Source organism: Apiospora kogelbergensis (assembly GCF_038363985.1).
Source record: "Apiospora kogelbergensis strain CBS 113332 chromosome Unknown utg000006l_segment0_segment0, whole genome shotgun sequence".
NCBI lineage: Eukaryota > Fungi > Ascomycota > Sordariomycetes > Amphisphaeriales > Apiosporaceae > Apiospora > Apiospora kogelbergensis.
In genome coordinates this window covers 1827935-1840795 of record NW_027117423.1, presented here as the reverse complement: position 1 = coordinate 1840795, position 12861 = coordinate 1827935, and the positions used below count along the sequence as shown (strand labels likewise).

Below are 12861 nucleotides of genomic sequence, written 5' to 3'. Positions count from 1 at the left end.
CTTTTACTCTTTTACGTCCCCGTCTCTCTCTCTCTCTCTCTCTCTCTCTCTCTCTCTCTCTCTCTCTCTCTCTCTCTCTCGTCCAGACAAAAATACTATGACTCCTGTTCACCTCAAGCACACTATCAGCAGCAACAGAAGACGTCCTTTTTTCTAGTATCTCTAGCCGAACTCACAAAGAGCAACATCGTCAAACAGGCACTCATAAGAGGTATTCAAAGGATCATGTGTGAGGGGGAATCCACCAGCAGAGGACTCGGGGCCCAATACCCATCATCGTCTGCTGCAAGACGGAGCATGTCGCCGCCGGTGTGATTCAGAGTCTTAAACCCGAGTACGACGGTGGGTTACGCTTTTATTGTCATCATGCGATTCCAAAGCAAATAAAGGGGGAGGAGTCGGTAGAGGAGCAGAAGAAGGAGATATGCAAATATACATACAGCCCGAAGAACTAAAGACCAACCGTCACCCCTTTGCCCCTTGTATAGTAGTACACTACATACTTGACGTCGAGAACGCCAGCCGCGAGATCTTCGGCATTCTGTCCGGCGATGCACCACCCTCTGCGCCCAACAACAGACATCACTACCTCGGGAACAAGCTGTACGGTACCGGCGAAGCCTTACGACCGCGGGCCGTCCTGTTCGGCGGGACCTACGACGACGGAGCTGTGGAGAGGATATGCGAGGATCTGTTGCTGCTGCTGCGGCAACTCCGAACTCGGACCAGACCAATAGCAGCTGCAACGACAACAGCAACGACACAGATACCGCTCCTCAAAGCGAACCAGAGCGCTGCGATGCCGCCGCTGGGTCCAGAGTACGGGAGGAAGATTGTGCAGCGGGCGAAGGCGTGCCTACAAAAGCTGGAGGAGGAAGGAAAGTTCGATGGGACGCATGGCGGGGTTTATATATACTGAGAGTCAAGGTATTCATTCGTCACTTGTGCTGGAAAGGGGGTTAGCTCAGCCAATGCGAAATTTGATCAAAGGTGCACATCCAATTTTCAACCTGCAACGAATCTCTATATATACAACTGAGAAGAGTTCCTCTTTTGATACACATTTGTTCCACTCTCTAAGCCACCAACATGTGCCCAAGTATGTTGGTACACGTTAGATGAAGGTCTCACTGAAATCAATACCCCATAAGTCATTCAAATTCGTGCCGAGTAAGTCGAGATTGTAGTCTGGGTTGGGGCCCATGGGCTGGCTGGGGTCCGCCATGGGCACGAGCCACGGCATCCCCAGGGGCGGGAGGGTAGGCGTTGCCGTGACCGTGGTCGATGTCAACCCCGCCAGCGAGGAGCTGAGCGGGGACGCTCCATACATAGAGGCGGGAGTGTTTGGCTGCATAATACCAAGAGTTATCAGCGCCAAGTTCTACTCGAACAGTTGGGGTATATGAGTATCGCCAACATACCTTGGGCCCGATGTGGGACTCCTGGCCACCGGGAGGCTGACTGCTATCTACCGATTGGTAAGCCAGAAGCTTGTAGTGAAGGCTGATGAATCGTTCTGCCGATGATGCTTTGGCAGCATCCGGGGTCTTGATGCCTAGATGTGTTTCTAGCAATCCTATTGCAGCACACAGCGACGAATAGCCCCAGGGATCATTGTTGCCAACTCGAAGAATTCGATCCTCTTTCATCACCAGGCATTTCTCCATAAGCCGGATCGTCTCATTCGAGTTTGAGATAATGAGACCCAGTGAGTCTGTAGTAATAGTTGTCAGCGAATTGATACATATAGGCAGACCAGAAGAACGTGACAACCTCTCACCGGATATTGGCGAACCTTTTGGTTGGAGAAGCGTAACGTGGGCCAAATTCATTGCTGCATTCGACGCGTCATCGCGTAAGAAATATAGTGCCCTCATCCCTTGCTGGAACAGACGATCGTGCATGAGAACCAGATCCCGCGCGGCGTTATAGTAGAAGAACTCGGCCACCTGGTATTTCGAGTTATACTGGCGGAGTTTCAGGAAGGGCTGGTGAAGCGGGATCAGGTACTGCCGTAGTTGTAAGTGGAGCAGCGTATATCCAAGGATAGGTTGGGAGGCAGAGTTCGCATCTTTTGATAATTGGTCCAAGGGAGGCAGGGAGTCAATCTCCTGGAGAACCAAGTCGCGATACTTGGTTGCTTGTTCCCAATCCCAGTGGGGTGCCGGCCCGGTCAGGATCTGACTGAGTTCCAGACGTAACTGTAAGCTTTGCCGGCTGATGTGCTGATAAGAGGCGAATGTGTATTTGTCTGACGAGCGAGATGCCGGGAGTGACTCGGAATCCTCATCAAAAGCATCGTCTTCGATATTCCGGGGCGCCCTGGCCTGGATGTCCAGTTGACTAAGCATCGTGGGTAGACCTTGCTCAAAAGATGATTGGATGTCAAATTCCATCATGGTGGCCCACAGGCGTCGTCTCATCTCGCTGTAATAAGGGGTTATCTTGGTAGAAACCGAGTCCGGGTCCCGATGGAGCCCAACCGAGATACCATCGGCCACCAGAGCAGCCGAAGAAGCCCACTGTCTCTTCTTCTTGATCACGTTGATCCTCCTGGCGATGTGTAGGAGACAAATGATCTGGTAGTGGATCAGCTTACGATGTTTCTGGCTCTGATTATCTAGCCAAACATCACAAGCCTTTATCCACCTCTCGGCAGTCTGGTACGAACTCGACTTGACACCGACAAATCTGGCTGCTCGCTCATCCAAAGAATTTGATATTGAGAGTATTGCGAGGACTAGAGCTGTAAAGGCGGCGTATCGTGGGGTTGTAGGATCCCAGAAATTGTTATATTCGCGCCAGAAAGATGGAATATGTAGGATACGGTGGATTTGCTCGAAATCATCCAGGTACCTATTCACGAGCAGATCGACTTCTGTCTTCGGGGGCAACAGAGCTTCAAGGGAGATATCAGGCTCTAGAAACCGTTTGTCTCGGTCTTCCTTGCGCTTCGCTCGATCTTTATTCTGAATATTAAGTGGTCGTAACCACTGATCAGCTGCCTCCCTCATGAAAGGCATCAGTCCATCTAGAAGAACACATGATTAGTTATGACATTGTATCGCAGCATATCATGTCGAGACAGAGAAGGGGCGGCTTTCGTGTGGTCATCACGACTTGAGCTTCTGACCAAGTCTCTCTTGGCCAATGGGTCAAGTGTAGAAAGGGATAACTCGTAGAAGGAAAGAGAGAGAAAAGGCGCCAGGGTCACTTACGAAGTTGATAGAATGCTGACCAGGAGTTATGTGGGCCAAAGTAGCGCGCTTTGAACTGGTTACCCTTCACGAATTTGAACTCGAGGCCGTCGGATGGCTCATTGGGACAACCAGGCGGCGGTGCTACCGGAGCGGCCGGGCTTTCCTTGAGCGCATCTCGCAAAGTCGACGGAGAGGCCGCCGTCGTCCCGTCCAGGGAAGTCTGCTTGGATAAAGCATTTCGTAAGTGGGAAACTTCGAGTTCAAGCCTTCTTATCCTGTCATGGTCACGGGCCGCATCTCGGAGGACAGATGCGTCAATATCCCGACGGGGGTGAGAGCCATCACCGGCGTGGAGGACGAGGCCATGATCTGACAGAAGGGCCGAGGATGCTCGATCGGCTATCGAAGTGTCTCCACTGGGGCGAGCCTCGCTATATCAAGTTGTCAGTTCGGAGATACGACTATGTAAAGCAGCGTTTGAAGTGGCCAAGCCACAGAACCCGTTGTACAAAAGGGTTGCATAGACGCCAAAGTGAGACATTCCGAGTAATATGCCTGCCAAGCTCACCAAGCAGGACGAAGATATTGTGCCCAACCTAATAATATACTTCTCGACAAGGAGGAGTGCAGAAGGGCGGCGTATCACCGAGCAAGCGCGACCTCGGCCGAGGAGCTCCCCGAGCCAAGTCTATACTACTGGCTGTTCATGTACTGCATATAAACCCGGCCTGCCGGGTTGCACAGCAAAGTTGATGCAAGGAAACAAAGAAAGTTTCACTTACTATGTGCACCTGTCCGGGGTACCGGATTTGACACATCGATCGCAAGGAAGCTCTCGTGAACAAGACAGCTTGCGACGGCGACACTCTAAGCACGATAAACGAACCCGCTGCCGTTTCCGACGCGGATGGCTGGCTGAATCATCCTGAGACTGCGAGCCCTCGTCATTGTGATCGTCGTCTTGTCCGTCCTGGTGGAGCGCATGTTTTTCCGGCGCTGCCGCGTCGGTTGTGTCCACCATGGCTGATGTAGCTGTGGCTTTCCGAAGGTGTTATCGCTGAGATCAGCGGCAGATCCGGGGAAGAGCAACTGAATTGGCCGAACAATTGATTAAGTGATTCTGATCAACACTGATTGATTGATAAGATAACAGCAGAGCCCACGCGGAACGGACTACAATCAACAAGTGTGACCCATGGGGGTCTGTACGGGCTTTGAAGGTATTCGGGGCAGTAGGCAAGTCTCACGCTCGGACATATCGGAAGTCCGAGACTGTGCAAAAATCCCGCGAGCTGACAAACCCTCCATTTCAACCACCCAACTACATATTCAATACGTCAAACGGGATTAGTAGTGACTCATTTTCTTACGCGACCCTGGTCTCCTCGGATGCAACAATAGCTAAGCCAAGTATTATTTCGACGTGGGCTGTTGGTTGGTTGTTCAGTAGTTGCTGGCTGAGCGCAGCGCCTACCCAAGGTATCCGTATCTGACATTGAGGACTTGTCACGTTGTTGCACATGGCTTCCGCGCCGTTCCTCAAAGGTCCTCAAGGTCCTCAATTTCGGCGGCCTTGAAAAGAAGTGAACATACTTTTCACTTGCTTGCTCACGTGACGGGTTATCGGGGAAGCTTTGTTGCCAACTGCCAACTGCCAACCATCAATCGTCCGAAAACACGAGAGCAGCATAGCCTGTAATTAGATTGCTTGCTGCCTATACTTGTCCAACGGCATCTTCCAAGATGCTGTATATCACTCCGTCCTGTTTCCTAGTGGGCTTCCTCGTCGGCCTAGCGCCCGCAAATAGCGCCATCGTCCCCGGGCGGGTCTTTGATAGATTTATCAGTATTTGGTTAGAGAACCAGGTACGTTCGAAATACAACTTTCTAAAGTAACCAACCAACCAACGTAGGACTTTGTAGAAGTAATCAAGGACCCCGACTTCGCCCACCTAAAACGCCGTGGTATCCTGCAGACTCGCTACTATGCGAATACGCACCCCAGCCAGCCGAACTACCTCGCTTCGGTGGCCGGCGACTACTTCGGACTCAACCACGACGAGCGCGTGCGTGTGCCCGACAATGTCTCGACCATCGTGGATCTCCTCGACACGCGGGGCATCAGCTGGGGCGGTTACTTTGAGCACATGCCGGGCCCCGGCTATCTGGCCGACTTCAGTTTTGATGCGCATGGTGCATGGGATTACGTGAAGAAACACAAGTAGGTTGCTGTTAATGACGCACAACGTAGGCTGGTAGTTAACGGGGAGACCCGCCGAGTGTCGATAGTCACTTCGCCTCCTTCGACAGCATCAACAAGAACGGCACGCGGCTGACCCAGCTCCGCTCTTTCGACGCCTTCCGGCGCCATCTAGCCGCAGGCACCGTCCCGCAATTTGTCATGATGTCACCGGACATGCTGAACGACGGGCACAACACGACGCTCGCATACGCGACCAAGTGGGCGCGCGAGTTCCTGCTCCCGATCCTCGAAGACACCAGGGCGCACAGTCTCTGGAAAGAGCGTACGGTGATCCAGTTGACGTACGACGAGTCGGACGACTACGGCAAACCCAATCGCATCGCGTCGCTGCTGCTAGGGACGGGCCTGCCCGAAAGTCTTAAGGGCACCGAGGACGGCACCTTCACCACGCACTACTCGGTCCTGGCGACGGCGCAGAACAACTGGGACCTGCCGACGCTGGGCCGCTACGACGCGGGCGCCAACGTGTTCCAGTTCGCCGCCGATGTGACGGGCCACGTGAACCGGGACCCGCCGAACCTAGCGACGCTAGACAACTCGCTGTCGTACGCCGGCTTCTTCCACAACGGAACCGCAGCAGACCGGCTCCCCATCCCGCCGCCCAACCTGAAGCTGGCCGGGGCTGGCGGGAAGGGCGTGTTGCCGCAGGTGGCAAGTACTTGGGAGGCGTTCGCCGGGGATAGGTCGCCGTACGATGGGGGTGGGGCTGTATATGATGGCAAGGCAATCCCCGTGTATAAGCCGCAGGAATAGAACACACAAACCGAGTGCCGACAGTATTTGTACGGGTGGTCCAAAGCATTCCTCACGCTCGGCCGGGAGACTACTCGGCCGGGAGACTACTAGGGCCCTGGAGAATACTAATACACATAGGTTATCCCGTCCACAATTACGCCGTATCTTGTATGTATGTATGAATATTAGTCACGCTGGGGTAAGCAATGCGCCGTATTAATAGACAGGGGCACATATATATCACCCCTGCAAGCCCGGCTCCATCTGCCAATCACGAGCGACACTGATTACGTGACGAGGAGTAATGGCCAGTTCATGAACCGCATCTTATGTAAATCTGACTGCTCATAATTTTCTATCGCTATTTTAAATACTCAGTGTGTATCATCGAAATGCTGGCTATCTCCCAAGACGGGAACAAAACATGGACAAGGTATCTAGAAGAAGGTAAAATAATGCAAGAGGTTGACCGATGTCTTCCGGTTCCCCATATACTAGACACGCCACTACAAAAATTGCCAAACATGTGATATATAGTAAATACCGCGTTCCGAGACGCCCGTGACCTGGTCGCCGAAAAGGCTCACCGAGATGTGAAAATAATACTCTGAAGTTCCTCGGGCGGAAGAGGGGTGCGCAACTGCTGGAGGAAGGGGTTGTTTTGATTTGAGCGAGTGAGGTTTTCGCCTTCAACGTCGGACGTCTGTTCACGTATCCGCTTAGCTCCATATTTTATGGCGTCACCTGGCCTTGACCAGTTTCTGACCAAGGGGATCCCCAGTTCGATTCGTATGAAGCCCAGGTGGTTTGCGGGACACACTGGTCCTTGCAACTTCCAAGAAGCCCAACGCGCCGAGACATTTCCAGCCTCGCCTTGAGCAATGAGCTGGATTTCCGCTCGGAGCCAAGCGACTGTTCGTCTGGGGACTGTTCAATTCCAACCCCAACGAATGTAGTCGGCCCTTCATTATCCAACATGTTGGGCGTTCCAGCCCCGAATAATGATCTACTGTTGGAGACCGATACTGGCTCATCGTCCTGGCAAAGGGGAGAGGGGTCCCCATTTTCGACTCCGGGTTCACGGAGCCAGAATCCTTTCCAGGGGTCGCCAAAGTAGGACCCTAAGTCCACAAGGTAGGTAAGAATGCCTAGGTTTTGAACATAATTCGTTGGGCGACTGCTGTTGGGGGGGCACGGCTAGAGGCTGACCCATCCGCCATTGGCCGTCAACTGGAAATGGTTGGTGTCGGTAGATTTGCCTTTGCCTTTGATGGCTTGTGGTTCCACCCAGCGGATGAAATCGTGCAGCGAATGGTCAACAGGCTCCTGTGTTGCGCTGTAGACACCGATGGGCCAATGTGACCGAACCTCGCGAATCATGATGGCCATCCTGTCAACTTCATCGTCACAGCTCGCGACCTCGCGCTTCAATATGTCAGAGAGCTCCGAATCCTCGGGACGCAATGATCCCTGGAGTAGATGAAAGACGGCCTCTGAGCCATAGTAGTTCCGGCCTTGCTCCCATATGCCTTTGGCGCAGAGTACTAATGTCGAGATAAGGCTTTTCCGCTTTTCAGGGTCGAGTTCCTTGCTATCTGTATTTCGTAAAACGCCCAGCGTGCTAAACGCAAGCAACGGCAGAAATTGTAATAGCGTGGTATCGTAAGATTCGAAGCCGTGCCGAAGATAGTAGATGCGCACCAGAGTCTCGAAGCAAGCCTTTGACTTGGCCACAATGAGTTCCGGAGTAGGTTGGTTGTTCGCCGGCTCAATATGGGCATATGGCTCAAACAAACCCACTATGAGTATGTGAAAATGCATGCTGGTTGATGGCATCTTGGTTAGAGTGAACTACAGACGCCTTCTAGGGATGGTACGATAAAACTCACTGAAGCTTCAAGTGACTTGGCAGTGCTATTCGGTCAGGAGTCAGAACATCGGGGAGCTGTTGGTACCTGGATTTGTTCAGTATGAGACCGATAAATACGCACTATGTTACACAAAAGAAAATTCGGAATGGTTTAAGGGTACGCTGGAATGCCGCATAGGTGCTAGAAGTCAACACACTTACCAGGTCTGGAGTTTTTCATATGCTTCATAAGCATCACTTAGCGTTATGTATGTTGAGCTCTGTGGTTCCTTGAACGATTTTTGAGCAACTTCATTCATAATCTTGCGAAACTTTGATACTGCCTTGAAGACAGCGCCGTTGGAAATACTTGTAGCTGAGTCGCTCCCCGGAAACTTGATTCGCACATCACCATAATAGTCCGGCTCAACGTCAGGATCCGGCAGTGGGCAAGTTGGTGCCTCGCTCACCAAAGGTGGCCTGAAGTTGTGATAACAGACTGCACTATACGCCGGTCTTAGTATCGCTATCCGGGAAACGACAATGTCCTTACTTACGCTTGCCAATTGAACAAACTCCAAGCCGTAGTACCTGCGACAATCTGCCATAATCGGCTCGACTCTGGGCTGTGGACGAAGAGATCAAGTTGTTGCGCCATACTTAGAGATTTGCGTAGAAATGGCCACCCCAGCTCGTCTGTGCCATTTATGTTGCAGACCGAGTTGAGGATCGCCGCAGCCTGCACGGTCGTAATCTTTGGAGACCCGTGATCGAGCTCCAAAAGACGTTTGGCTTCTGCATAAAATCGATATCCCATGTTATCAGGGTGCCAATGAGCAGCTCGAGACTTGAACTCGCTATTCCCATGCTACAAAAAGTCAGCATTTCGCAAGATGACACAGGCCGCAAGAGAACCTACCCACGCTGCTGCAAGCACTGCATTCACGAGAAGAGGCGAACAGAACCTCAGGTCCCCGCTCAACAAATCGTCGAGGAAAAGGTCTTTATGGAAGAAGGGGTGGAAGGGGAATTCAAAGATGAAGTATATTTTCAGCAGGCGGCGCAACAGCGAGTTGTCGGGCGACACTGTTGTCCATTTTGCCACATCGGCCGAATCGAGTTTGGGATCGGCCATCTCGGCTGTATGGTAGGGTACCAAGAACATCCTTTGTGATTCTTCCGACATGATCGTCTCCAGGTCGGCGGCGGGGGATTGGCGCGGTGAGGGATAAATAAGAGCCTTTTGGTGCAGTGTCGATCCCAAGTATGGGTTAGACCACGAGTCGCCTTCCAGAGTGGGTGGCATTTCTCGTATGTACGGAAACTCATATCGAAATCGATCCGGGGCACGCAGACGCAGCTGGAGCAGAAGATCACCGGCTTGCATGGTCTTTACAATTGCCGCGATATCATCGCCGGCTCGAATCCGTCGAAGGACTATGTCCGTGTCGGGTCCCTGTCGACTCCGTAGGATCGTACAGAGTTCCTCATAGGCGTCGCATTTTGCCTGAAGGTCAGTCAATCGTCGCTTTTGCGCGGTGAGGTGGGTTTCCGTCGGGAGGGTTTTGTATTCGCAGGCAGTCTGTCGTTCGACACAAATAGCACACCGCGGTCGCTCGGCGGTACACTACGCAGTTTACAGTCAGTCAGTCGCGCGTGCAGGAATAACCGAACTATGGGGAATGGGCATAACAACCTTGGATTTTCTCCGACGGCAGGCCTCGCAGGCTGCTTTGCTTGCAGTTCGCTTGGGCACTTGGGGAGTAGGCGAAGAGTCGGAGCTATTTTGTTGTCCACGGCCGGCGGGCAGCAATGGGCGCAGCGAACGCGACATGGCCTGCAAGGGGCAGCTTCTCGGGCTTGCTGCTCACGGTGCCCAGGCGACACGACACGACACGACCGGTGATTGACAGTCCTACACCCAATGCGAGCCCAAATCGAGCAATCCTCCCAGCGTTTGAACCACACGATGGATTATGTTAATCGCCCAGAACCCGGCGAGGAAAAAGTGAGGCTGGTGCAAGTGGCGGCGGCTGTGGCGTGTAGAACGGTGGGGACCATGTCGCTTTCAGAGTTCCCATCGGTCTGCCTCGGACGAAGGGCAAGTGTCATGGTAGGGTCGGTGTTGAACGTAAACGAGGGTGCCAATCTCCCAGGCTCAAAATGCATAAGGGTTAGTCTGGCTAAGTCACGCGATAAAGACGTACCCGTACCCGCCCCGGTGTTTGAGTGCTAGAATGGAGTGGAAAAGTGCGAGAAGGCTGAAGTGTAGCGAGGATGGATCGTGGCAGACCGTCGACCTTTTGCGTAGTGCCTCGAGTGCCCTAGGCAATAGGCTGCTGTTGACGAATGGTAGTGAGTGAGGGTCGGTGTGTCAAAAACGAGTAGTGGTATCGCCAATGCTGCCTTGTATGCCTCACCCAATCCGATGGTGCTTATTAGGCTGATCTTGGTAGGTACACTCGAGCTTCATCTCCAATCTCCAGTTGTTGAGCCTCGCGCCCAAACCCAGGTCAATGGAACGAGCAAGTCCTTTCCCGGTAGCTCTCAAACCAATGGACAGCGGAGCGGATGCCGGACGTATCCGGAACAGGTCACCCCTCCTGGGTTGCATGTAAGCGCCCCTTGTCGTGGGGACAGTACATTTAGCACACGCGGCGGAGAGGTGCTACTACTGACACCGACGGGGGCAGGAAGCTTGTAGCCATGGTGCCAGCCTGGCAAAGAGACGACGGCTCCGAGGAAGCAAAACCGGTTTGAGGCCATGAGAAGTTGGGATTTCCGGCCACTAGGTGGGAAAAAAACCCCCGTATGCCGTCTGAAGATATGTAAGAAAGGAAATGAAAAAGAGGCAGGTCCCGTGCGGGCGAGGGAGAGTTTGGGCGTTCCCGAAGCTGGACTCCTGTCGTTTGCCCTGTTGCAGCAGAGAACCCACTAGGTTAGCCAGAACTGGGCGGCCACTGACCACGCAATTTTCCTCAGGTTGGGCGGTGCTGGGTGGTCGACAGGCAGAGAGCGGCGCTATTGCGACGCCACTAGTCAATGGGGACTAGGCGTAAACGCACGCTTTGCGCAACAATGCGAGTATCGTATCGTCTGTTGCTCTCCTTGCATGATTTTGAATTTTCCATCACAGATTTGTCGGGTAAGAACCACCCTACCAAACTCAATTAGCCAGATCCCCGGATTGGTCCTCTCTTAGCGTTTCAAGCTGCCCCCTCGGTCTGGAACCCGGGAAAGACGAGGAACTCACCAACAGCTGACTGCAAGACTGGCTGCAGATCGTGGTCCTGGGCTGTGCGCTTGGGGTATTGGTCCAGCCAGTCTCCAGACCTTGTTTGGAGAGCCAGGCCCTGGTACGACCACCGGGTCAGCAGTTCGCACACCACCCGACGAGATGCCCGATCTGGCTCTTCGTGTATTCCCGCATCCGAATTTCGTAAGTATCACACTTGTTAGTTGAAGGGACAAGAGAAAGAAAATCGCATCGTCACCGTGCACCGTTTTGCGGTTTCTACCGGCGTTTCCATGCCAAATGGCACGCCGACGGGGTCTGGGCAGGGGAAATGTTCAGGCGACATCCAATATCTATGTTAGCTTTTCACCGATCCATCGAGGCCTGTTGGCGATTGCTTTCGAGGCCATGGAGATGGTACGTGATAGAATTCTCGGAGAGGGGCGTTGCTCTCCTCAAAAACTGCGCCCAATGTGTCGCTGGCTGCAGGTTTGCTTGTACTACCTCACCTAGATATAGAGGCGCGGGCATACTGTTGGACAACGGCGGCGTATTACGTTCTGCGCATCTCAATGAATGCATGGACACCAGATCCCAGGCTCACTCGGTCCATTTCTGTTATCCACAGGTCCCTGTTGTCGTTACTGGCCTACTGACGTCCGGGTATTGCTCGATTGTATGGCCCCTTTAGTCGGGATGTAGGGTCCGATGGTATCGAAGCTAGGTTTTTCGCAGCTGGGCGTAGCTTTCGGTCGTCGACATTGTCTTGGCCACGCAACAGAGCGTCCCCTGGCCTGGCGCTGTGAGACGGGCATTCGGAAAGGTGCTGCTGTGGTGGATGGGCCTGCAGCCGGGAGACTCGAAGCCTGTTGACCTGTGCCATCACTTGAGGACGTGGTGGTAGACAGAGCCAAATATGCTCTTCGGTTGCTTCATGTCGAAGATGAACTCGAGTGGGATCGTTCGTTCGTGCAGGTGGTATGTATCGAGCCAGGGTATTGCGATGGGGCACAGCATTGTAACCGTACGAGTAGGCAGCTCACCTTGCATACCGCGCGCGGGGATGCCTCGAGGGCTGGGATCGAAGAGGAGACTAGAAGAGAGTGGTAAAGTCACAAACACGATGTCGGAATAGGGTTGGGTTTTGTGCGTGCGAAAGAGAAGGCGGGCGGACACAGCCAGCCTTACAAAGATGAAATGAACCTTCTTTTGATAATAGAGCGGAGGCGCCTCCGGCTCCGCTGGCTACCCATCCGTTCAGCAAAACTCTCTTATGTACATACGCGCGCTGTAAGTCTTCGGGAGCTCGTTCCGCTTCGGCTGGTCCACCAATAATGCCGCATGCATGGCATGGCCACTGGGGGGGCTGCGCTGCTACAGGAGTAATTACAAGTATTCGTCTTATTGATACTTTTTCGGATCGCCATCTCTTGATTGGTGCGATCAGCTCAGGGGTTTCTGATTTGTGCAAGCTGCAACCACCTGCACCAGGCCTGAATCCACGATCCACGAACGTTGAAGCGATACGCCCACATCTGGTTCGACTTGCACCTGTTCTGCTTTGGGTTACATGTTCTTT

At 53.1% G+C, this 12861-nt stretch overlaps 4 protein-coding genes across 4 annotated transcripts; 2 read left to right on the top strand and 2 right to left on the bottom strand.

Moving 5' to 3' along the window:
• Positions 1-424: 424 nt before the first annotated feature.
• Positions 425-919, top strand: PG998_009437 (uncharacterized protein; the record flags this gene model as incomplete). Its single annotated transcript, XM_066876253.1, has 1 exon — positions 425-919. One exon carries the CDS (start codon positions 425-427, stop codon positions 917-919), a length of 495 nt encoding a protein of 164 aa, XP_066728409.1.
• A 232-nt stretch (positions 920-1151) lies between these two features.
• On the bottom strand, positions 1152-4221 carry PG998_009436 (uncharacterized protein; the record flags this gene model as incomplete). The annotated part of the gene is made up of 3 exons (XM_066876252.1): positions 1152-3031; positions 3219-3631; positions 3983-4221. 3 exons carry the CDS (start codon positions 4219-4221, stop codon positions 1152-1154), a joined length of 2532 nt encoding a protein of 843 aa, XP_066728408.1.
• Positions 4222-4943: 722 nt separating this feature from the next.
• PG998_009435 (phosphoesterase family-domain-containing protein) lies at positions 4944-6216 on the top strand (the record flags this gene model as incomplete). Its single annotated transcript, XM_066876251.1, has 3 exons — positions 4944-5066; positions 5114-5421; positions 5490-6216. The coding sequence occupies 3 exons, from the start codon at positions 4944-4946 to the stop codon at positions 6214-6216; spliced, it is 1158 nt and encodes a 385-aa protein (XP_066728407.1).
• A 1179-nt stretch (positions 6217-7395) lies between these two features.
• PG998_009434 (uncharacterized protein) lies at positions 7396-9881 on the bottom strand (the record flags this gene model as incomplete). Its single annotated transcript, XM_066876250.1, has 6 exons — positions 7396-8020; positions 8088-8153; positions 8270-8551; positions 8605-8915; positions 8967-9674; positions 9717-9881. 6 exons carry the CDS (start codon positions 9879-9881, stop codon positions 7396-7398), a joined length of 2157 nt encoding a protein of 718 aa, XP_066728406.1.
• Between the last annotated feature and the right edge of the window lie 2980 nt (positions 9882-12861).